The sequence below is a fragment of the Phyllostomus discolor genome, chromosome 13, assembly GCF_004126475.2.
Source record: "Phyllostomus discolor isolate MPI-MPIP mPhyDis1 chromosome 13, mPhyDis1.pri.v3, whole genome shotgun sequence".
Taxonomy (NCBI): domain Eukaryota; kingdom Metazoa; phylum Chordata; class Mammalia; order Chiroptera; family Phyllostomidae; genus Phyllostomus; species Phyllostomus discolor.
Window position 1 is genome coordinate 68,311,881 of NC_040915.2, and position 23,342 is coordinate 68,335,222.

Here is a 23,342-nt window from a genome sequence, read left to right on the forward strand (position 1 = left end):
AGCATGTGTCTCTCTGTTTTACTTTTTATCCAGTTCCACAGATCTCCCGCTGTGCCTCTTCCAGCCTCCCTAAGCAATCTACCACCAGTGGATTTCATGTAGCCCTCCTTACATCTCCTCTTTGATTCTAATGTACAAAGTAAGCTGCAAAACTGCCCTTCTCCAGAGCATTTTCTTAATCTGTTTAGATTTTGCCTCCAGCAGTTGTCATCAGTTTGGGTCAAATAAACTCATATGAGACTTTTTTTAAAGCTGGATATTCTTTCATTGACATCCTGAAGCTGCATTTACACAGTAAACATACTGTGTTAAAACAGATCATATACTTATTGGGGGACAGCTAAATTCCCCTAATCAAGTTAACAGGAAAAAGCCAAATGATCTCTGTCCACAGCAAGAAGCAACAGGCGATGCCCTTGATGATGTCACAGGCGGATCAGGTTCCCCCTATCAGTGCAGTCCACACTGACAACCTCTTCCTCAGGCAGATGTCTATCCAGGCCTTCCACATCCGAAAAGGCCTGGGGCACAGGACAAACTAGGTTACAGAGAGCACTGGCAAAATGTTTTAACTTCAGATGTTCAGTTGGTTTTATCACTGTAGACTCGCTGGCTCCCTCTAGGTTCCCTCAGGAGGGACCCAGCTCCAGCACCAAATCCTTGACAGACAAAAAGCACTTATAGGGACGACTTCTGGCAATGTCCCCTGCTCAGAGAAGCAAGTGTATGTTGAAGACTGATCAGATGGCAGGGAGAAGGGTAAAGATGAAAATCTGGCTTCTCTAACAACTGGTGGTACCAGTGAGAGGCCTGGTAAGTAGTCTCTGAGTCATGGAGCAAGACTCGAATAATTCTAATTAATATCACGCTGAAGGCAAGGACCTAACCTACAACTACAAAGCATGGCTCCCTCCTATGCGAATGGTTATTATTTAACCTGCAGCGCCTCCTGGTGCCCAGAGGTGGAATTTCTGTCTTAACTCTCCCAAGCAGCAACAGCCTGGTGGGTTTTCCATGATGTTATTTAACACAAAAGGGTCTCTGTCTTGTATGTAAGCGCACACATTCAGACAAGGGCTGGCTGAAAATATTCAAAATATATTTAGAGGTTACTTTTAATTTAAAATTATAAAATGACCCATCCTCATCTTTAAAAATGTTTCAGTGCCTGGAATATTCTTTGTCCTAAACCAGTCTAAATGATACCCATCTCGTGAGGTCTAGCTTTCAACACATACGTTCCTCTAGAAAGCCTACCTAACACTTACCCCGTGCTGCATGGGACAATGCGTCACATGACTCCATGTTGTTTGGTATTTCTGATTCTATGGGTTACTGCTTCTAAGAAGCTAAAAGGACCTTCCAGTAGGAAGAGTGCCATACTAGGTCTGAAGAGCTGGCACCCAGCAAGTAAATCCTTAATAAATACACACAGAAACCAAATCTCACACCTTTCTAAGGTTATCTGTGAAGTGGCCACTGTAACACAAACTAAATAAAGTTAGTGTCCTAGAAGGCAAAGGCACAGGGTGGGGAGTACCTGGGTAAAGAAGTAGGTAGCTCCCTGGTTCTGAAGAAACCCCGAGTTTCTGCTCTGGATACAACTGGGGAACATCTTAAGTATATATATAAGGTGGGATGGAGCACAGAGATGAATAATATGAAGGAAGAGAACATGGTTAAAGGATGCAGGAAAGACTTTCTTTCTCACAGGGTCTTTACTATCATCAGATCACAAAGCAAGCTCACTATAAAGATGTCTCCAAAGACCCGTTACAATGTAAACATTCTGTATTCATTATGTCTACAATGTAAACATCATCTATTCTCCATCAGATGTATTACTGACATAGCAAATAAGAGTCCCCAAGGAAATGAAATATGGAGCCTGTAAAGATGGATGAGTACTCACATTTATTGAGCGATACCATGTGTCAGGCAGACACCAAGAGACTTCCATTTATTGTGTCTTACCTTCCAACCAACTTCACCAGAGTAACTTGAGTTACTAAGTTACTTGTTCTAAGTTACACAGAGGGTAGCCCTCAAAGCAGAATTCGAACTCACACCTGTATGACTTCAAAGTCCATATTCTTATTTCCCCATCTGGAAGGAAAGAGGTTAAGAAGGCACAACAGCTGGAGAGGCTTCCAGAGAGGGCAAGCTTCTACGGGGCTCCCAGTGGGAGGACGTGCTGGAAGCGGACATGTGTTCTCAGGGAAGGGAGAGTGCAATGAGAATGGGAGGTAGCTGGAAGGGCTCCAAGGCGAACCCTCTTTGCTCAGGCTCACGTGGCTCTGCACGTGGCTCTGGAAATTGGAGCTGCCCTGTTAAAGAGCTGTAGGGAAGGGATATGAGATATTGTTTACATTTGAGTTTCTTACCCCCCAGAACTTTTAGGATCCCCTCAGACTGTCATTAGTGATAAGCAGAGGACTGATTCCATTGGAAGAGCATGTGCTGTTCATTCATTTGACAGAAATTATTAAGTGCCTTCCATGCGTAGGGCTAGGTGCTGACAACAGAACGGTGAGTAAGACTTGGTCCCTGCCTTCAAGATACGAACAGTCTGAAATGTCCTCAACAACTGTCTTGGGCTCCTATTTGTAGTTCGAGATGGGTGAGAGACACCGATAGCTTGACTTGGAATACGGGCCTGAGGTTTAAATGCCTTATGATATTGTTTTTTTTTTTCTTACCTGTTATCACGATGACTAATTCTATACCTCTGAGGTATGAGAAGTTAGGAACATGAACCGCACACAGAAGTGCAAAAACATACATGCACAGGCACATAGCCAGTGAGCTGGCACCAGCTGCTACAACCCTAAAGATGTATTCAAATAAACTGTCACACACGACAGGAAAGGCATGATGTCTTTATCCTGAAATGGGTGCAGAATAAGTGACATCTAAGAAATAAGATAAGGAGGCCACTGACGTAATAGGGAAAGACTGCTGGGACCATCCTGGCAAGTCCAGAGCTTCCCTTTGTCAAGGGCTAGTGAAGAGGATGGGACAGACAGTGCTCCTTTTAACTGAGGAAGCATAATATAACCTGAGCAAACCATCATTGCAAAAAAAATTACTCTCAGCACCTGTAAAAGCAGCCAAGTCAATAATTGGAAGGCCAAGAAATAATCTGACAGCAACATTTGAAGACTTAGTTTGAGATAATTTTGTATTGGGGCTCTTGCAAAAGTATGCAATTTTCTATAGAAGCTGTTCATAGAAAGAGATCCGGTATAACCACAGGGCACCAGAGCTGAACTGAAAGAAAAAGTTTATGTCACATAGGGAAAAAGCTGTAATCGGTGTTTCCTGGAGAACTATAAATCCTTAACTCTGATCATGTTTTTCTGAATGCAATTAGAATGCAGAATAGAGATACCCAAGGGAGACTCTAATCTCTGACCCAGGAGTGCTTTAAGAATAAAATCAGAATATGCAGAAGGAAATGAATTCGTATGCTGCCATCACATGTATGTGTCCCTAAGGCCAGTGACATGGACAGCAGGAGATCACATGGGAATAAGGCCTAGGGACTTTCAAGGGAAGCTGATTTTAGTGTCCACTGCTTAGTGAGAGAGCTTGAACAGCAGGGAGGCAGCCTGGAGGAACAAAGAGTGCATGGGTTTGGAGGCCTGGATGACTTAAGTGGGATCTTGGGTGTTATGCTTACTAGTTCGGTGATTCTGGGACAGTTATGTGACCTGAGTGTCATTCTTCTCACCTGTAAAATGGGGAAACACATGTCTCTCTCAGACATGCACTGCACATGAGTACATAAAGAACACAGCAGCTCAGCTGGTGCCATGAGTATTTCATAAATGTCAGTTCCTGTCTTGTTGCAACTGCTTGTGTCCTTTGGGTAGCAGGCCTGGGGCTTCCCTGACAAGAGAACCAGTGTCAGGGAGACCCTCTGTCCATCTGCTCCACAGACATGGCCATGGAGGAAAGGCCCCTACACAGACTATACTCAGAGAACACCTGAGTATAGCAGCCAACTGCTATATCTCAGAGAACGGCTGAGATTCTGCAGTCACCTAAGAGAGGGGTGGAGGCAGAAGAGCTCATGATCATCTGCTCACAACAGTCCTTAGGGAAGATGAATGCCCCCCGGGCAGCACAGTCCTCTCCAAGGGCCCCCTACTCTGCAACAACAAACCTTCTCCCGACCCTACCGGGGCTGCTTTGTAGAGGGACCTCTTTTGTAAGGAAACGATCTCATGGCCTAGAATCAAGTCCAGAGCTTGTCTCCTGGGTCTGCTGCTTGCTGAACTCTTTAAAGCTAACGCAATCTTTCTTTTCTTCCTCCTCTCTCTATATACCCTGACTTGACATACTTTTCTATTCTCCCTTGCCCACAGAGAATCTTCTCCTTTTCTCCCTACTCCTTTTGGCACATGGTACCATTCCCACGTGCCTCTGACACACACACACACACAGTGTTCTCTCTCTCTCTCTCACTAAGAAATCCTGACGCAGATGCCAGGAATGTGTCTGCTGCCCTTTTGACACAGAGTCTGATGCCATCTTGGGGCCATGGGGAGGGCAGGGCCACGGGACGTGGCGTTCGAGTGAGTACTCTACTGCTAGCCTGGCTCATATTTTTACCATGGCATTACTCTAGGCATCCAGCAGGGAACTGGTCCAGCTGCTTCTCATTCCTTTGCTCTACATCAGTACTCCACAATAATCTCACTCCTTGCCTTGGCTGGACCTTCCAGCCCAAAACCTCCACCATCAATGGAGCACAGCACCTCTCTCCTCCTTCCCTCCAACCTAGGCTAACCTGGGTCTATGCACTTGTGCAGCTCCCTGAGCCTGACTCCGATGTGTGCAGAAACATTGTCAAGTTCCTTCAGCTTTCAGACGTGAGCCGTTGGCACAAACTGAATCTACTCCTTGGCACAGACTGCCACCCCCACTCCTCTTCCCCTCATTTGGTCTCTAATTCCAAATAAGGAGCGCTCCTTCTTACATAATTGGATGTTCCCGGCACAGAAGCTGACACTCGAGGTCAGGCGCGCATGTGTGCAAGACTCCCCTTTGACTTAACGATGCCTTTTTTGGGCATCTAACCTCTCTCCGGCTCCCCTCCCCCACCATCCCCACACCGTCAACAATCAAGGGAGATTTATGGAGGCTGTCTCAGACCAGGACTCTTCCCAACTTGGCTTAGGAGGGGTCATGAGGTTGAATTTACTCTTTTTTATTTTTATTTTTTTCTTTGCAGGGGAGGAAAGGAGGGAAGGCAGGAGGGAGGGGCTGAGGGAGAGAGACAGAAAGAGACAGAGAGAGACACAGAGAGAACTGAGAAGGAAGGCTTAAGGTCTGACAGAAGTCCCTGGAGTCAGAGTTCTGTATGTGGGTCTTTCAAGGCAGTGAGGAGAATAAACAAAGCTGGAAGCAGGAAAAGGGAACTCATCATCTTAACAGTGACCATGCTGGAGGTTAGAGTGATGGAGGGAGGAGACGCATCTAAGTCCAGATGGCTGTTCTATCCCTGATAACCGCAGTGTGTTCGTCAAGACAACCAGAGAAGTGGCCAAAGCTGCCTGTGGCCCTAATACCAGCCACCCTTCTCTTTGAAGTACAGAGCTCAAAGAAAAGGATTCAAGTACTCACACAAGGGCCCAGCTCAGACACTTGTGGCTGCAGAGGGAAGAAACATGCCGCCTGCTGGGCAGTGGTCATGGGGACAGTCTCAGGGAGGGCAACACTGAGCCGGCTGGGGCCATGCCACCTCCCTCAGGGAGTAGTGGTGGCAGGCTGGGGTGGGGGAGGGCTGTGGCTTTGAGGAGCTATCAAATTCCAGTTTATTTGCTTACCAAAGCAAAGCCAAAGAATGTAGCACTGCACAAACCTCTTTTTAAAAATAAAAGGCAAGCTGTCAGGGACAAGGAACACAGACTGGCTTTAGGGCAGGTCAGTGCCCTTTGTGCTGTGAGTGTGCATACGTGGAAATGCAGTTTGGATTTTACAAACTGAATTTTGAATTGGTTTTTATCCCTTCACATCAAAAGTCTGATCCTGAGAGATAGTCATTATAGCTGAAAATCAGACAAACCTGGGTTTGGAGTCTGCCTGTGGTATACTTATAAGCTCTGTGACTTTGATTAAACAACCATAATTCTTTCTAAGCCTCGGTTTCCTCATCTTTGAATTGGGGATCTTGATATCTCTCTCACAGGGCTTTTGAGGGGACTAAATCGCATAATATGCTTGCAGTGTTCAGCACAGTGTCTGTACAAAGTAAACTCTCAAGCAACGTTTGCTGGATGGTAAACATCCTGAAGCTGACGGGATTATCAGTGTCGACGCTGGAACCCTGAAATAAGCCCAACTTTTCTGTGTGCACCATGTACACGGGGTCTTGCTGGTCTAGAGCTGGGATTCTTTCTCCAGGTATCATGACTCCTATCTTAAGGAAGCTTCAAGAACACTGTAAACCCAGCACAAGAAATCTGAGAAGAGGGGCAAGTATGTTCTGAATAACTGAGGAGGACAGGCACAACAGGGGTAGCCCGAAGACATTAAAAAATGGAACAAATTTGGGGGTACTAGCTAAAGGAAATAGAAACAAAATACTTTTTACCCTTCTTTCCTTTTTCTGAAGAGCAAATATTAGGATATAACAATTACTGGACATGTTCCATGTTCCCAGAGACATAGATACCATTATCACTCCTGCTTTCCAGATGAGGAAACCAAAGCTCAGGGAGATTACATACAGCAGAGCAGCGGTACGCTGTAGTGGACAAGGGCTTGGGTTTTGGATACCTGGGTTCGACTTCTGGCTCCACCACACAAACATAAGGCCCTCAGTTCTTACCCTCACTAACCTGTAAAATATGCTGAGAGCAGGGACTGTGTTTGTTTTGTTCACGACTGACAAGCCCTTACTGTTTTTCAATGAATAAGGAATAAGACCAAAACAATTCCCCAGTTGGACAGAGAGTTATAAGCATTTTCAGGGAAAGTGGGATGAATGCTACAAAACAGCCTGAACAAACCTCTGCCAGTCAGATGAAGAAGCGGCGTAACGAGAGTGCCCATGCACAACACACTTACTCCTTCAGATGGCAGCCACTCCACTTACTGCTGTCTCTTCCCCATCTCTAGGGAGTTCATAGTCATCGCCCACTGAGGTGACGCAACCTGGCCTGGGATCCCCACAGCCTGCAAGCACCGTGTATGGAAGTTTCCAGTTTTAGATCTCCATGAATGCATGCCACACGAAATACCCTTTCTGCAATGATCTGCCTGCAGATCCCAAATACACATTTCTCTCTACTTTATTCAGTACTGATCCAAGCTCTTTAATATGCTGAGTTATTTAAATTTCAGGTAAATTTCTTCCTACCTTTTCTACCTAAGCATCTTAATATCTTTGAATTTCTCCAGACTCATCGATATTTTTCTGTTCCTACTAAATAATTTATTGTGTTCTGAAACCAATTCCTCATGTAAATTACTTCAAAGGGAAGAAGTGATCAATGATCACATACTAGCTAGTTTTAGAACCTTCCCATTTGTTGAAAGCATTAGGAAGATCGGCAAAGGGAAGCCTAATAGAGGAAGAAAAACGAAGGCTTAATTAGCAACATTCACACGTGACAATAAAACATTAGGAGCCTTTACGTTTAAGTAGAAAGGTATTGAGAAGGGAAATGTTTATCTTTTTATCCAGGAATGAACATCTTCTATAGCCCAGGCACTGTGTAAGTTGCTGGAAATATAATAATGCTAGTTCTGGCCCTTAAAGACCTGGTAGTCCAGGGCAAGCTTTCTCAGCCCCTGCACTAGTGATATTTTGTGCGGAGTACTTCACTGTTGTTGGGTGGGGAAGGTGCTGCCCTGTGCAGTCCAGAGGTTTAGCAGCATCCCTGGACTGTACGTGCTAGATGGGACAGCTAACCAAAAACACCTTCTGAAATTGGCAAATACCCCTGAGGAGAAAAATGCCTCCCAGCTGAGAACCACTAGTTAAGGGAAGTAGATCATTTCTGTAATACACTGTGATAAGTATTATTATCAAAACTGCACAGAGAGAAGAGTCTCCTGAGTGCTGACGGAAAGCGGGAGAAGATGTCATATAAAGTTTCATAGAATAAATTGACACAGTGCTCAATTTTGGAAAAATAGTTAGTAGGCTAAGCAGACAAGAGCAGAGATAGCATGGGGCATGGAAAAGAGGCAGAAGAATGAGTAGATACTACTCAGGCGGAAACAAGAGGAGGAGCAAGAGCCTTGAAGAAGAGACACCATGGAACGCTCAGGTAACAATGGATGGTTTACATGGGGGAGAACTGGAAATGCGGCTGGGACCAGATTGTGCCAAGTAAGAAAAGAGGTGGAATGAATGAATGAATGAATGAATATACATGTGCTTTAAACACAGTGGAGCCCTTTTTCAAACAAAACCTTACCTAGATCCCCAGTCTACTAAATTGGTCAGAATGAAACTACTTTGGCTCTGGCCAAGTGGTTCAGTTGGTTGGAGTGTCATCTTGTGCACCAAAAAATTGCTGGTTCGATTCCCAGTCTGGGCACATACCTAGGTTGGGGGTTTGATCCCTGGTTGGAGCATGTACGGGAGGCACCCAATTGATGTTTCTCTCTCTCAAGCTCTCTAAAATCAATAAATATACCCTCAAGTGAGGATAAACAAAAATGGAACTGGTTTCACTGTATCATGGTCCACTTAGTTTCGCCCTTAAGCTTCCAAGGTGGCTTCTGAAGAACCTCTGTGGAATCCTGGAACTCTAGGACACACTGGGAAAATCACTTCTGTAGGCAACAGAGTGCCCCTGAAGGACGTTTGGTGCAGAGCACGTGTTCACACCTGCTTTTTAGAACACACTCTAGTGAGAGAGCAGAGTGTGCGGAAGGAACAAGGGGGTAAGCCTAAAGGCACAGAGACCAGCCAACATTTTCTATGTGGGTTTCACATACAGCCAGTCACCAGGCCATAATGGGTAGGGAAGAGCTCACTGGTGTGGAAGTTGTGTGCATCCAGCTCCAAATTCCAGGTGGGTCATTAACTATGGCCTTGGGCAGGTCAGTTGGCTTTGCCAAGCCCTGTTTTCTTATTTGAATTTGTAAGATGGGGCTACCTATGTCACTTGGTTGCTGCAAGAAAATATGTGCAAACAGAGGTCAGATGGCGGTGTATGAGAAGCACTCAGCAAATATAAATGTGCACCATTCCTTGACTTAGTCTCTTTATGATTAAAGCTTACTAACCCTTCCTGATCCTATGTAATTCTGAGTGTGAGAGGGGAGACTTAACGGTTGGTTATGGATTTTCTACACGTTGTAGAAGAGATACATAATTCTTCTATTAAAAGTTGTTCTTATTTTTGGAGTGCCTGTAAGCATGAGCCACATGCTAACAGAAGAGGTCAGGACTGGCCCCTCACTTTGCCAGGATGTCTCATGAGAGTGAACTCCAAACCAGAGTGGCCAAACCTCACGCGCTATGTGTGTGCGTCTGGTTCAGCGACAGTACTCGTCAGTTTAGCAAAGCACGGCAGTTACATGGTTAGAAGTCAGCAGCTAAATACTCCAACTGTGCACCAATCTTTCAGGAGATTCAGGTGGTATTAGGATTATAAAGCCTGAATTACAAAATCCAAGTTTTAACTATTCTGTGTAAGTGCTTCTTTAATTGTATTTATATCACTTTCAGAGAAAATAATGTATGAGAACACCGATCTGTTTTCTCCACAACTTTCTTATTTTTATTGTCACTGACTATATACACTGTCACTTAAGACAAATGTCCACCAAACTGAGGTGTGAGGTAGAGGGCGTGGGGATGGAACTGGGTGGGACTTGACCCCAGAGCAGGAAGAGTCAGCTGAAGTATTTAAAACCCCAGGCAGAGTTTGTACTCATCGGGTTAGGGCCGGGGTCGTACAGAAGACTCTGCAGGCGGTCTTCGTTTCTGCGCCTCTGTGACAGAGACTCTGTCTTCCTTCATGACCACGAGTTCCCTGGCCTCTAGGCCAGGTCCCTTTCCCTTCCTAGTGGAGAGCTTGGTATCACAGCAACCCCTGTCCAGCTCGAGGCCCTAATGTGAAGAACTCACCGGTCTTACCTCTGAATTAGAGTCCCGAAGGTGAGATGAAGAACTTTCTGCATGTTTTCTGTACACAGCCACCTCCACTGTTCTGTCAGCAGCAAGAGGAGCAGCTCTAGGGCTGTGTCAGCTAACTCTGTCTCTGTTCCTGGAGAATGAAAAGACATCAGAAGAGACTTGTACTTGAAGGACATGTTTCAAGGCACTGGGTCTTCTCTACCTTTATCTTATCTGTATTTTTATAGTCCAGCATTTCTTAAATCATGTCAAGAGATGTCTATTTCAGATCTAAAAAGTTCAGTGGTAGGCTCTGCATTTCTTTACAACTCTTAGTCACCTAGTAAAATTTTTTTATTTTTAAAAAAGACTTTGTATACAATTATTCTGCCTGCTAGCTTGTTCCTTTGAATGTCCCCCAGAGCTGGATATATCTGGCCCTGGGTAAGCACTCACAACTGGTGACTACATGGCCCCGGCAAGGCCTGGCCTCTTTTGTACCTCGATTCCACTTGCCTCCACAAAGATTACGGAGATGTTGTGGGCAGCAGGTGTGGGGGAGATTTGGGGTTTATTTTCCAGTTTAAAGCATCTCCCAGATGAAAGCATCTCCATTACACAGAGCTGTTGGGCTGGGATCCAGGAAGCTTCAGCTGGGTTTTGAGACAATAGGTGGTTTTAGGAAAAGCACTACGCCTTTGGGAAAATGCCAGGACAATTACTGATTTCTTTCCTATTTCAAAGCCTGGCCACAAATGGGCTCACACCCATGCTCAACTGAAGTCTCCTGAAAAAGATGTGTTCTATGGCTGGAAGCATCTTTCTCTAACCCTGTTGAAGGGACTCTGTGTCACTTCCAACTTGGTTCCTGGGAGACTTTTCTCAGGGATACATAATGTCCCTGAATGAATCTTAGCTATCTGGTGTTACTGCTGAGATTAATATTATAATTAATCACCAATGATAATTCTGTTAGTCTAGCACCAATGGGTATTCTCTTAGCTTACCCATGCTCTCCTCCCTTATGGATTCTTTTTAGAACATGAATGACCTCAGACTTGGATGGATTGCTAGAAATAAAACCTTCCATCCAATGTATATTTTCTTTCTTAATTCCACCCAATGTATATTTTCTTTCTTCTGTACTATATTTTAAGGGTGCATGGGAGCTGATGAGTTTGCTTTCCAGTCATTCGCTCAAAGATGTGATATTTGACTTCCTTGGGAAAGAGCATCCTTATAAGTCTTAGTCACCCTACTGAATTCTATTATTTTCTCAGGTTTAGGATTTACATAGAGCTGCCACCATGTGGCGACAGCGTTCATAACAGTACAAAATAAGAAAGTAAACAAGGCACCAGGTGCTCTTGAAAAAACTGGCAAATTATCTATCAACAAGCATTTTGAGTCTCTTAGGGCTAGAAGGGCTCAAACATAAACAATTCCTTTAGAGATAGGATATTCAAAATTTACAGGTTTGATTTGAGCTTGATTGTTTTACCCAGTCCCTTTTATAATTTCTTGCAGTTGTCAGAATACTTTGTTTACGTGACAAGTGAGATATGTGTGAAGAGGCGGGGTTGTACTCTGTTTTCACACAGTTAGGCTGAGGTCCACATAGCACAGGTCAGGTGACTGTTCGTGCAATCAAACTTTTTTTATTTTCCTTCTGAACCCAAGATTTTGTGATCTCTATTTTCAGCAGGAGCCTTCATCTTGGCAGAACTGAAACTTTTTCTTCTTATAAATTCTAGTTCAGCAGACGTACCAATACCCAGGGCTCCCAACTCTTCCCCTTTATTCCTCTGGGAAGCAAGCCTGCCTTGCCTCAAATGCTTCTAAGGAGAGGGTAGGGTCCTCACCTCCTCTCCCTCCCTGCCCTTCCTTGGGTTACTAGGTGGTGTCACTTGCCATGTCAGGAAATAAGACAAAAGGAAAAGATCTAGGGAACAAGACAGATTCCATTTTGCACATGCTGTATCTCAGCTACCCTATGGTATGTCTCAGTGCAGATTTCCATTAGGCAACTGGAAATACAACATCTGATGTTAGGCATCTAGCATGTGTATTAGAGTTAAAGCCCATGCTACAAATGAGATTGCCCAGGTGAAGTGTGCAGAGTAACAACAGAGAGCCAAAAGAAAGCTCTGGAAGGCTAATAAGGGAGCCAACAAAAGGGACTGATGAGGGACCAACCAGGAAAGTGGTACCATGTGCCCTAAGGGAACAGCTGAAGGGAGCAATTCAAACACAGGCCAAAGCACGCCAAAAGGCACTTCAACGAGGTAACTGTATGGTAAGTATGGATCTTGTTTTGTTGGACTGGAACTCCCTGACTTTGTGCTGTTCTCCTGCTCAACTCAGCTCTGGGGACTGAGTTGTATTCTTCTTTGTATCCCAGCACTCAGCACAGTACCTCAAGCCCTGGTGTTTAACTGTGGCTTACTTAGCAGAACAGAGGATAAACCAATGCACCGAGAGAAATGATGTGTTGCCTCTCAGATGCCCCAACCGGGGACCTGGTCCACAACTCAGGCACATGCCCTGACAGGAAATTGAACAGTAACCTTTTGGTGTGCAGGAGGAAGGGCAACCCACTGAGTCACACCAGTCAGGGAGGAAGCGGAGATCTTGTCACTCACTTGGATCATCGTTGCTGAGGTCTTGGGCTGGCACGGCTGCATCTGACAAGTAATCATCCAAATGACCTTTGGGGGCATGTTCAGGATCTTTTTCTGGGGCTTCTCCTGGCTGCATTTCTAGTAATTTCGTCTGTTTGTCAATAAAGGATTCCATCGCAGACATGGATAAGGTCTCTGACTCCTGGAGAGAGAGCCAGCAAAGCATCACATAAAGAATGTGGAAAGCAGAGAAGCAACCAAAGCACTCTAGGTTGTCCATGACCCTTCCCTACAAATGTATCAGGAACACAGAACCCAACGGACTCTGTGTGCACTTCAGGGAAGCTTTTATTTTTTACCAAACTGCAAGTAAACAAAGGCCTGTATATTCTTACTGGCTGCAGACACTTTCGGGCTATCTGTTCTCTTTGAGGAACTGGTTTTCCTTCTCATTCTGCCATACATAATCCCACACCCATGACCCTTGAGAATCTAAACTACCAACCTAGAACTAGTAGTGATTCCAAACCATTTGGAGAAAATACTTTCATAATAAAAATTAGAGATGCAGACGTTGGTAAGTTGTTTAGCAAGTCACCTAAGTCCTTTCGGACTTTGGAGAATGTCCCAAGTGCCTGTATCTGTAGGACCAACTTCTCAGCTATTCATTCCAGGAGTTCTCAAGGAACTTCTCACCACATTGCTCTCCTGGAGACAGTAGAGAATCTTCTCATGTGGTTCACTCATATTCAGTGCTGGAGCAATTTTACTGGATGGGAACCTCAGCCTGGACCTAGTACAGAAACAAAGGGCAAAAACAGGATGTAATTCATGATCTTGATTCCTATAGAAAGGGATGACAAGTATTAATACCTCAAAACGAATGTACCTATACTTATTCTGGGGGCTTATGGTGGTCAGAGTTGCCAGAATGGACCTGGCCCTGAAATCTCCCAAACAATATATATTCTGGAAATTTTAGTACTAGTGTAACTCTTGCACTAAGCTTTGTCTACAGTGCATCTGGGAAAGTGCTTTTGCTAATCTAAAAATGTCATAGTTAACTCTCAGAGGCTACAAGAGTGGCTAGCACATGCTAAACATGCATTAAATATTTGCTGAGGAGCAGACAAGTGGCACAGGTTTTTGTTCCTGTTGCCAGTACCTTTTCGCACACCCACTTTCTCCCCGTGTTCCAAATAAAACCAGGGAAGGGTCTGCAAGTGCTAACCTCACCGTGTTCAGGACTAGGATTCTCATAAGCCCAGGCCTATGGTCACCCTTCAAAGTATGGGCCCAGTGAAAAAAGGCTAAGAACTGTGTCATCGCTGGCCCATGAAGCCTGAACAGAGACAAAGAGACAGCCAAACAGACCCACACAAATGTTCTCCACTCCCCACATGCTTTCTTTCCATAGTCGCCCAGATGCAGACATAAAATTTCCAGTGAGGGTGAGTGTGGTGGTGCCCTTCCCTTCCACGTGGGGCTCTGCCAGGGAACATCTGGGACCCGGTACAGGAATGGCAGCAATGACCAGTTACTAAGCGGGCCCTGCAGGTGTCCATTGTCACTCTCCCCCGTTTATGGCTACTACACGCAACTTCTGAGCCAAGAGTTCCAGGAATGATGGCAAGCAGAGATCAGTTATAGGCTTTAGCTCTTAATGGGAAAGAATATCTCAATTTCCCAGGAAAATGGAAAAGGGAAGCATCTATATCCTGGAGTTTTCCTTCTAGTCACAAATCCCGGGTTGGTTGGGGCCCTGGGTTCCCATGGCAAGACAAATGCACAGCAGGGCTGCCCATGCAGAATCTCAGGTTCCTTTAAGTTGAGCTCTGAGGAGTCTGAGGTCTGGTTGGGCAGAAAACTAGTATGTAAGACTCATCTCCTCTCTTCTCGAGCTTGAGAGTTGGGGATGGGCTTTGGTTGAGGATTGAGAAAGGGCCCCGGGTGACTGAAGGGCTTCTCACTTGCTAGCCTTCTTGCCTTCTGTCTGGGGCTTGCTTTCTGTCTCGGCCTCACTCAGTTCCTCCGTGGGACTCTGGGGTTCAGAGCGAGGAAATGCCGTCTTCAAGGTGTCCACGATAGCATTCACCACCATCTGCAGGGGTTGGGGTGCAGGGTCAGACAGAAACCAGCAAATGAGCTTTACTGTATTCTCCTGGTGCCTTATGCAATCAGGATGGGGCGATAGCTAGGCTACCTAGGGGAGCCTTATCCATCAGCACAGGCAGATATCACCTAATGCTTAAGTGGCAACTACTCTTCCTCTTCTCTATGGCCATAAAAATCTTTCTCAGAGTTAAGACAAACAACATCACGGGAAAAGAAACTGAAAGAAACAATGGGGTAAATAAAACCTGAGAGTTCTGCAGTCTGGTGAAATATTTTTCATTTTCAGTTTCTTTGTATATAAAAGAGTAATTTTTAGATTCCAAAGTGATACATTCACCAAGATGTGAATAAACAAAGTAATACAATATTAGGTGGGAATATATGAAGAACAGGAAGAGTGAAGATTACCAAAATAAGAAATATAGTCTAAAGGCACATAAAAAAAGAGTATGTTTAGAGTAATTCACACAGAGGAAAGAGCTGGCTTTTCTAGTTAATTTGAACTATTTTCTTCTTTAAGTACAGAAGGAATAACAAAAACCACTCAGGTCAAAATTAAGAAATCTGCAGTTGATATAAACTTCTCTACTCAGAAAGACTAACAAAACAATCCTCAATGAAAAGTAAGAATTATCTGTGTTTCTCAGAATGGGAAAATGACATTTAAATATTTGCTAAAAAACGGTACAAATGAAATCCTGTAATACTGAGGAGATGTTTAGGTTTCCTTTGGAGCCTAAGTCACTAATGACTACCGCTGGCATAGAGCAGCCCCACAGCTTCTGTAACTCGCTCGCTAACGAGCGAGGGAAAGGACAGAGGGGAGCACTCTAAGCATGCAGAATGTGGTTAAAGTGGCTTGGAAAATACAACTTGCTCGCTAGGTTCCCAAAATTGTGGTCTGTGAGTAAAGTCCTTATCTATTTTATTCACTATTGTATTATGAACAGCTAGTACAGTCACAGCTTTAAAGAGCCAGGCAATAAGTAGATGTTCAAAGAATCAGTGAACGAACACGTCTGTGTGGAACTCTGGGAATTTTACCTTGTGCATCTCTCTCTAGTTTGCAGTGAATGTCTCCTAGCTCCTACAAGGTACAATTCCACTTGATCCTTTTATCCCCTGAAGTCCAGATGAGAAGAGGGAGGGACCTCTTCTCCTGAATCAGTGTTTTCTAACCTTTTAAAACACAACACCTTTTGATAAACATAAACCTCAGGCTTCTGCCTTGGAGATTGTAACGTCAGTTGGTGATCACTGCTTGCAGGCTTCCACGTCCTCCTACCATTTCCGAGGTCCCGAGATAATCTCCTGAGGTACAAGTCTCCCCACACTCTGTTGTCCAGCAGAGAACCACTACACCAATCTAAATCCAGCTTAGTGTCCTGCCTTAGCAGCTTCCTTCCTCAGTGACCAACCCTGGGAATGACCTTCACCTGCAGAAAAGACCTTCCTGCCCCCACCTATCTATGGAGGTACAGGTATATTCTCATATCCCTCCACTAGAATTATGTCCCCAGGAGACATGTGCACACTTACAGTGTCAGGGATATTCAGAGTTGCTCACTGTAATTCAGCATGATGATGACCCAATTGAGATTTGGGAACAGGTCTTGAAAATCCTAGTCCGTGTTTTACTGACCCCCTCTGTGCTGCCTCTCGCCACCCTCCTCCCCTTATTTTTAAAGCACTGCCTCCACTCTGATGAGAAACTAAGGCTGGGCACAGTGGCCCTGCTGGTACCTTGTCTATTCTGGAGACCATGAACGGCTTCTTGACAAAGGCAATACGAGCATCTGTGTTCAGAGCAAGGAACTCCTGCATCTCCTCGCTATTAGCGATTTCAGGAATGGCACAGAGTTGCTGCAAAAGACACAAGAAGCACTTCAAAGAGAAATTTCAGTCCCTCAGATCTCTCCATTTTGGCTTGGGTGTCTGGTGGGTCAAATGAATGCAGAGCCAAAACACAAGGATGCTGACCTTTAGGAATGATTCCAGGAGGCTCTTACGGGCTTCTACTCTGTCACTATCCATGTTTCCAAATGGAAGATCTGGAAAGAGCTTTTTAGGACCCTTCACATCTTTAAAAAAAAAAGTTTACTCACTTAACATTCATTAAGAGCTACTCCATATAAAACACATTGTATTTGTAAAAAATTATAACTGATGAATATAGTTCCCTGGGATTTTTCATTTTAGGAGTTCCAAATATACCCCAGAAACATAATATATACAACCTACTCCCATTATTGTTAATATTGATGTATAAGAGGTGAGCTGGTACAATGGTTATGAATGAGGGCCCTGAAATCCAACTGCCCAAGTTGAAATTTAGGATACAATTCTTCCTATAACTACCTTCAGCAAGTTGCTTACTCTTTCTCCGACTTTGTTTCTTTTCTGTAAAGCAGAGATAGTAATAGTATTTATCTCACAAGCTGTTATGAAAATTCAATGAGCTAAATATGTACGAAGTGTCTAGAAGAGAACCTGGCCTATATTTTCAAGCTTGACTCAGGAGTGGCTATTGTTATTAAGAAAAAAAATACGTAACTGAAATCCACAATTTATGCCTCAGCTTATTAAAATGTTTATTTGGGTGATCATTAGCTTTATTAAAATAAAAAAAGTAGCTGCTTACTAGCTTATTTTTAGAGTTAAATTTCATTACATTTTCTTATTGTCCCTATGTCTTATAGTATACTTAAAAAAGCTTGGCTGTTAAAGGAAAGTTGGCAAGGATTTTTGGGTAATATTTTAATATTTAAGAGCAATTGAACTCCTCAAGCTATGTCACAGACATAAGGGGAAACGTGAAAGTTTTTTTCTTCAGTTTAAACTAAGTGGGACCCCAGAACGAAGCATTCAGTGACAAAAAAGCACCTCAGGAACAGTGTGCCCACGGCTGCCCAGTACTAAACACACGTCACCTGAATGCAAACTGAGGGTGGGGGTGAGCAAAGGACCCTTGATGCTGCATTCTCTGCCTCCATCCCTCCCACAAACCAACAGGCCACCAGCCTCTCAGATCGAGGTGGCTAGAGGTGAAAAGCAAACAGGTATTGCAGGGCTGGGGAAACTCCTGACTTTTGATGAACTTTCGTAGATCCGATTTCTCCTCCAGACGGGTCTGTAGATTCAGGAACTCACGGTAGCGACGATTTACGGTGTGGTACGCCAGCTGTTGCAGGCTGCCGCTGTTCTCGCCGTCAAGGACTGTCTCATACTGTTGAGTGAATAAATCTGTTCACTGCATCAGCTCAATAGTCACACAGTAAGAGGAGAGTAAGGGTAAAGGAAGGGATTTGTTCTTATTCTGTTCCTGAACCTACCAGGACTGACTGCTGCTCTAAGTTGTAATGAACAACTCAAATTCCAAGGGTGACTGAATTTTTAAGGAATGAAATGCATTTCCAAACATAACATGGCCCAGAAAGTGAAAAATGAGTTTTACTGCTCCCTACTCCTTCATTCTCAAAGCTCTCTCCTGCAAACACTTTCATTGACACAAAGGGCTACATAACTCTTTTTCAAACCCCAAAGACACAGCATGAAACATGTGAGACACAGTAAAAATGATTCTATCTCTTTCACCCCTGAGTTATGGTGTTGGAACCATTTTGCCATTATATTCAACCTGTGATTATATGTATTAGTTGGGGAGAAAACACTTCAAAGCAGCTGATGAAAACAAAAATCACTTGCCTGCAATGCATTCAAGGGACATATGTTTTTGTTTTGCTCAGGGCAGATGAATTATTTTTGAAGCTAAACTGAACATTGTTTTTCCTAAGCACATATCATCTCTATTTTGAGAAGTCATGTGAAGACTGGATATGTCATAAGGGGTTAAAGTTGGCTGTCTTCATATGCTTGGAGGGGCAGTACATGGGAAAAAAGGCGTACTACATGTTCCCCCTGAGCCAACACCTAGAACTATAACTGAAAGCTATAACTTAGCACAAGGGAAGACTTTTTGACCGAGTAGTTAAAACACAATGATATGCTGTGGAAGAACTATGTATGTGCTTGTTCTCATTAGAAGCAGGTTACTGCTGTTTTGTTGTCGTATTATAGTGTGGGCAAGTGATGGAGGAAATGATCTCCTTGCTGGTGGGATATGAGGCTAGTGTTTTAAAAATTTCTAGAACCAGAGAGAAAAACAGAAGAATTCATTATGAGCTGACATGAGCAAAGTAGTCCATCAGACCAGTAAAAGGCCTAAGAGACAGGTAAAAATTCCGGGGAGGGCTTTTAAACTTGGAGTACCTTGAAGTTATAATGCTTTCTGCAGAATATTCTACTCCTTGGGGGACCATCAATACAGACACATCCCCAAACCTGGCTGCACCTCCAAATCATTTGGGCTTCTTTTTCAATATATAGATTCTGATAGGCTCTTACATATTCTGAATGAGAATTTCCAAAACTGGGTGCTCAGTTTTTTGTTTTTTAAATACAACTTTCCAGGAGACTTGGAGGCAGCCTATGCCACAGCCTGTTTTGGGGAACGGCTGCTCTAACTGAACGAGATATCTGATATATAAACCCAGTTTATACCATTTCTATGCTTAAACATCTCCGGGAATGAGGAACTCACTGTCTTCCACGGTAGGTATGGGTAAACAACCTTCCTTCCAAAACAAAGTACAAAAGATACTAGTATTTTAAAAAAGAAATTAGCAGGAAAAAGGTATGGAAAGGGAATTTCTGGACAAAGCTCTAGACTTTGGGAACCACTGAACACTATGACCCTCAGTAGCCTAACAGTAGCCTACTCTTAGCTAGTAGCCTAACCCTGAGATTCTAGATGGTGTATGTGGGTATTGGATAGAAGCCTACTCTGTGCTACAAATGAACTTCAGACTCACAGCAAAGAGTAGCTCCTCTCCCTCAGAACCCTAGCTTCACTGACTGCTTTCTAAACCCAATTCCAAGCCCAGAGTGGGTGGCCACAGTTCCAATCCTGTTACCTTCACCGTGTAGAGTGTGTATGGGTGGAATCCGGTGCCACTGTGCTCTCGAGCAGTGATGGTGCCAGTGATGCGCAGGTTCTGGATGACAACTGGGCCATCTGGACTGCTCAGGGTCTCAAAGCTGAAGGTGGCTGAGCTGAGAGGACCAGTCGGAGAGGAGGAAAGCAGAGCCTGTGGCAGACTAGGGTCTAAGGAGCTCACACCATTGGTAAGATCTTTCTTTAAGCATGAGGGTCGTGGCGGGCAGGTCCTTTCAGGACTCGCCAGCAAAGGTGTAAGAGAGGTGACATCTTGTTCTGCCTCCTTATCTGTGGTGTCAATCTGGATCTCTGGGCAGGAATTCAGCATGGAGACCAGCAGGCCTGTTTCTGTTTCTGCTCCTGGACCTTCCTCAGCCTCTGTTCCTTCAATTCCTTCAGATCCCTCACCATCCTTAGACTCAAGAGACTGGGAGCCCTCTAGGGCACACAGGGCATCCTGGATCCTGTCTGACAGGAAGGCGCCTGGGGTCATGAGCAGGATGGTTTCTTTGCTCAGTTCAGACAGTGGAGACTCCAGCTCTGCATCTTCACAGAGGAACAGAGGGCCTTGGATATCTGGCTGGAGGAAATGAGATGAGCTGTTCCCTAGTTTTCTTTCTTCTGGCACTCCACCCAAATCTCCTTCTATAGCTTCATGGCCTTCTTCAACTTCTGGGGAGCAATGCAACAGTCCCTCTGGCTCATTACAGTTTAGGAGCACCGGGGCTGCAGCTGGAGAAGGGGCTCTTACTTCTGGTGGACTCCGTACCTCAGTGACCAGCGGCAGAGATGTGGGCGCTGAGGGCTGTTCCAGGGCACTGGATGGACAGAGTGGTTTAACTACTGCTGTATCATTTCTGTTCTTGGAAAAGATGCCCACAAGTACAAGGTGGATCCAGTCAGGATCTGACAGCTTGCTGATCAGTGGTAAGATCACATTGCAAGTAATGAGTTCAACCACTACATGGTGTCCAGTCCGAGTCTTCAAGTGGGGCTTTGGCACGAGTCCTTGAAGCAACAAATTCACAATCCTGCGTGTATAGGTAACCTCAGCACTGGAGCTATGTACCGCAGGATGTGGGGCAGTTGCCCTGCAGTACGCCTCCCAGAGTTGGGAGGGCTCAACTGTACCACTCTGCCTTCCTGCTGTAGCCTCCTTTGCCCGAATATAGCTCTGCAGGTGGCAACCGCAGAGAGTCAGAACCCTTTGGGCAAGAGCCTGACTGTCCACCATGCCCATCCTTCTCCGCAGCTCCTGCGCCAGTCCTCTCATGGCCGCCTCCATTTCTTCCTCGAAGGCTGGCTCCTGGCTCACTGAGCGATACCAGGATGACACAAAGTCGCGAATAATCATCTGGATGGTGCGGTTGATCTCCTGTTCCAGCTGCCTCTCTGCCTCGGGGTCTGGGGGGCAGATGGCCATTGGGATGAAGCGTTCCAGGTGCAGTCGACCTGAAGCCCCCACAATGGCATTGGAGCCCAGCCATCCTCCCAGCACCATGAACGATGCAGACAGAAGGCAGAGAAGCCACACATTGACCAGAAAGTGGATAACCAAGAGCCAGCCAAGCAAGACCCCGACAGCCATCAGCTTCCGGCTACTGAGCAGGTCACTGAGGCCAAAGCTGGACACCGCTGAGGTCTTTTGTAGCGAGGACACTGTTTCTGCCTGCATGATTGAAAGGGCTAGGGGACTGCCCCAGATGACTGCCCTCTTTCTATTTTATTTCGGTGTTGGGGAGTGGGGCATAACTTTGTCCCGGACGCTAGGAAATCTAGGGTGCTATTCGCGACCCCGGCTAAGGATGTGGGCCCTCGACGTCCTACAGGCACCACAAAGCGACAGGGGCAGTTCTGCTTCCCGCCCTCGCTTCGTAGCTCTCATAATGTCGGGGTCGGAGGGCCTCGTCGCAACCTCCGGAGAGCAATGCAGGGCCTTAGGAGGTCTCTCCCCGAACACTTACAGACGCCGAGGGCCGGGCCGGACTGGAAGGGTCACACAGCGCCAGAGCGGCGCGTAGAGACCGAGCCCGGGCGCGTGGTGGGCTCAATGGTGTCTTCTCCGGCTTCGGAGAGGTCCTCCGCCGGGAAGGAGCAGCCGGGACCGGAGACTGCGCTCTGCAGCCCAGATTCCGCCCGGGCTGCCGGCCGGCGGCCGCCAACGACAGCTTCCGGGTCGCGGTCGGCGGGAGCAAGGCATGCTGGGAGAGCGGCCCCGCGCCAGCAGACGCGGCGCTGCTCTGCGCCCCCTGGTGTTCAGGGGCCGCCATGACCGCACTACGCAATTCGGTCTCCAGACCTGCACTCTGCAACAGTGCAGAGTGTGCAGTTGCCAAGAGTGTACGCAAATTGCCTAAGTGACAAGGAACGCTCAAAGACCCAGAGACTCCTAGCTCTGATTACTAAATGACGTCAGCCAACACCTTTTGCTGCTTAGGAAAGACTCTCAATTCAGTTTATTTTAATCCCATGTGTGCAGTTTCCCACTGAACGGACACCTTTGAGCGTTCACTGGTTTCCTCCAATCCACCCCCGTCACCCCCAATACGCAGCTCTTTGAACTTATTCTTAGGAATTGCAGAATACAAGACATAGAACATTATTACAAAGATAACTTTGTTTCTTAAAGCTCATATACTGTATAGCAAAATCATATTTGCGATTTGGAATTATCTGCTGGTGGCATTACCCGAACGAACCAATACTTCAAGCATCTGCCGTAGTCAGTCACTCTGGAAGGTAGTGCCATAGTCAACCACTCTGGAAGGTAGTGTGGAGGAATAAGCAGTCCTTATCCTCAAGGAGCTTGCAGCTAACTGGAGAGACGAGTCCTTGGATCATTAGTGGATATCTAATAATACAAGTCAGTATGGAATACAGTAAAATGCAAAATCTTACAGGTACTCACAGGAAACATCACTGTAGGTTGCACTGGTTAAAAGGGGACCTAAAAAGGTGGTAGCTTTTATGCTGAATCCTCAAAGGTGAGAATTTCTTTCCATTCCCTTTCATTTCTTCTCCATTCCTTTCCAAATATATAAGAAAAGAAGGCAGAGGTAGAAGGTGTATTTTCAGACCATTCTCTTAATATGTGTGCTTTGGAATAGGGTCTATGTTTTTTTTAATGTTCTTTCAGTTGTCTAGGCAGACAAAATTACCAATAAAAAGATTAAATATCTGACAGTAACACTGACCATGCATAACAATGTTTGTGCCAGTTTCACGTGAGGCCAGCTCCCTTCTCCTAGAACCTTGGTCCCTAGAACCTCTGTCTGCAATGTGGTTTTTTATTTTTTATTTTGGCACAGGTTGTACATGATTTTTATAAAGCTGCTTATGATGGCCCATTTCAGCATTTTCCATGCTGTTAGCAGCATTTCGTCATTACAACATTAATTCCCTGATACTTAGAGGAATCTTCAGGCAAACTCCCACCCAAAACTGTGTCAGCAAGAAGCCTATTTTGGCTGCTTCTTTCATCTTCATTTCTCCTTTTGGAGTAAAGATTTTTTTGAATGCAAAA

The 23,342-nt window shown here is 45.2% G+C and overlaps 1 protein-coding gene across 5 annotated transcripts in view; it reads right to left on the reverse strand.

Moving 5' to 3' along the window:
* The window catches only part of SNX19 (sorting nexin 19), a 38,704-nt gene extending 16,701 nt beyond the window's left edge, over window positions 1-22,003 (reverse strand). For 2 of the 5 annotated variants that reach the window (XM_028527557.2, XM_036014288.1), the window contains exons 1-8: window positions 19,797-22,001; window positions 17,911-18,049; window positions 16,804-16,904; window positions 16,567-16,686; window positions 14,679-14,809; window positions 13,405-13,501; window positions 12,730-12,910; window positions 10,109-10,238 (exon numbers count right to left, since the gene is read on the reverse strand). In XM_028527557.2, the coding sequence (XP_028383358.1) occupies window positions 10,109-10,238; window positions 12,730-12,910; window positions 13,405-13,501; window positions 14,679-14,809; window positions 16,567-16,686; window positions 16,804-16,904; window positions 17,911-18,049; window positions 19,797-21,494 (2,597 nt within the window). In that variant the 5' untranslated portion in view covers window positions 21,495-22,001. Of the gene's footprint in view, window positions 1-10,108; window positions 10,239-12,729; window positions 12,911-13,404; window positions 13,502-14,678; window positions 14,810-16,566; window positions 16,687-16,803; window positions 16,905-17,910; window positions 18,050-19,796 lie in introns of those variants that run through there. The other 3 variants (XM_036014286.1, XM_036014287.1, XM_036014289.1) reach the window with 3 other exon arrangements.
* Window positions 22,004-23,342: the final 1,339 nt, after the last annotated feature.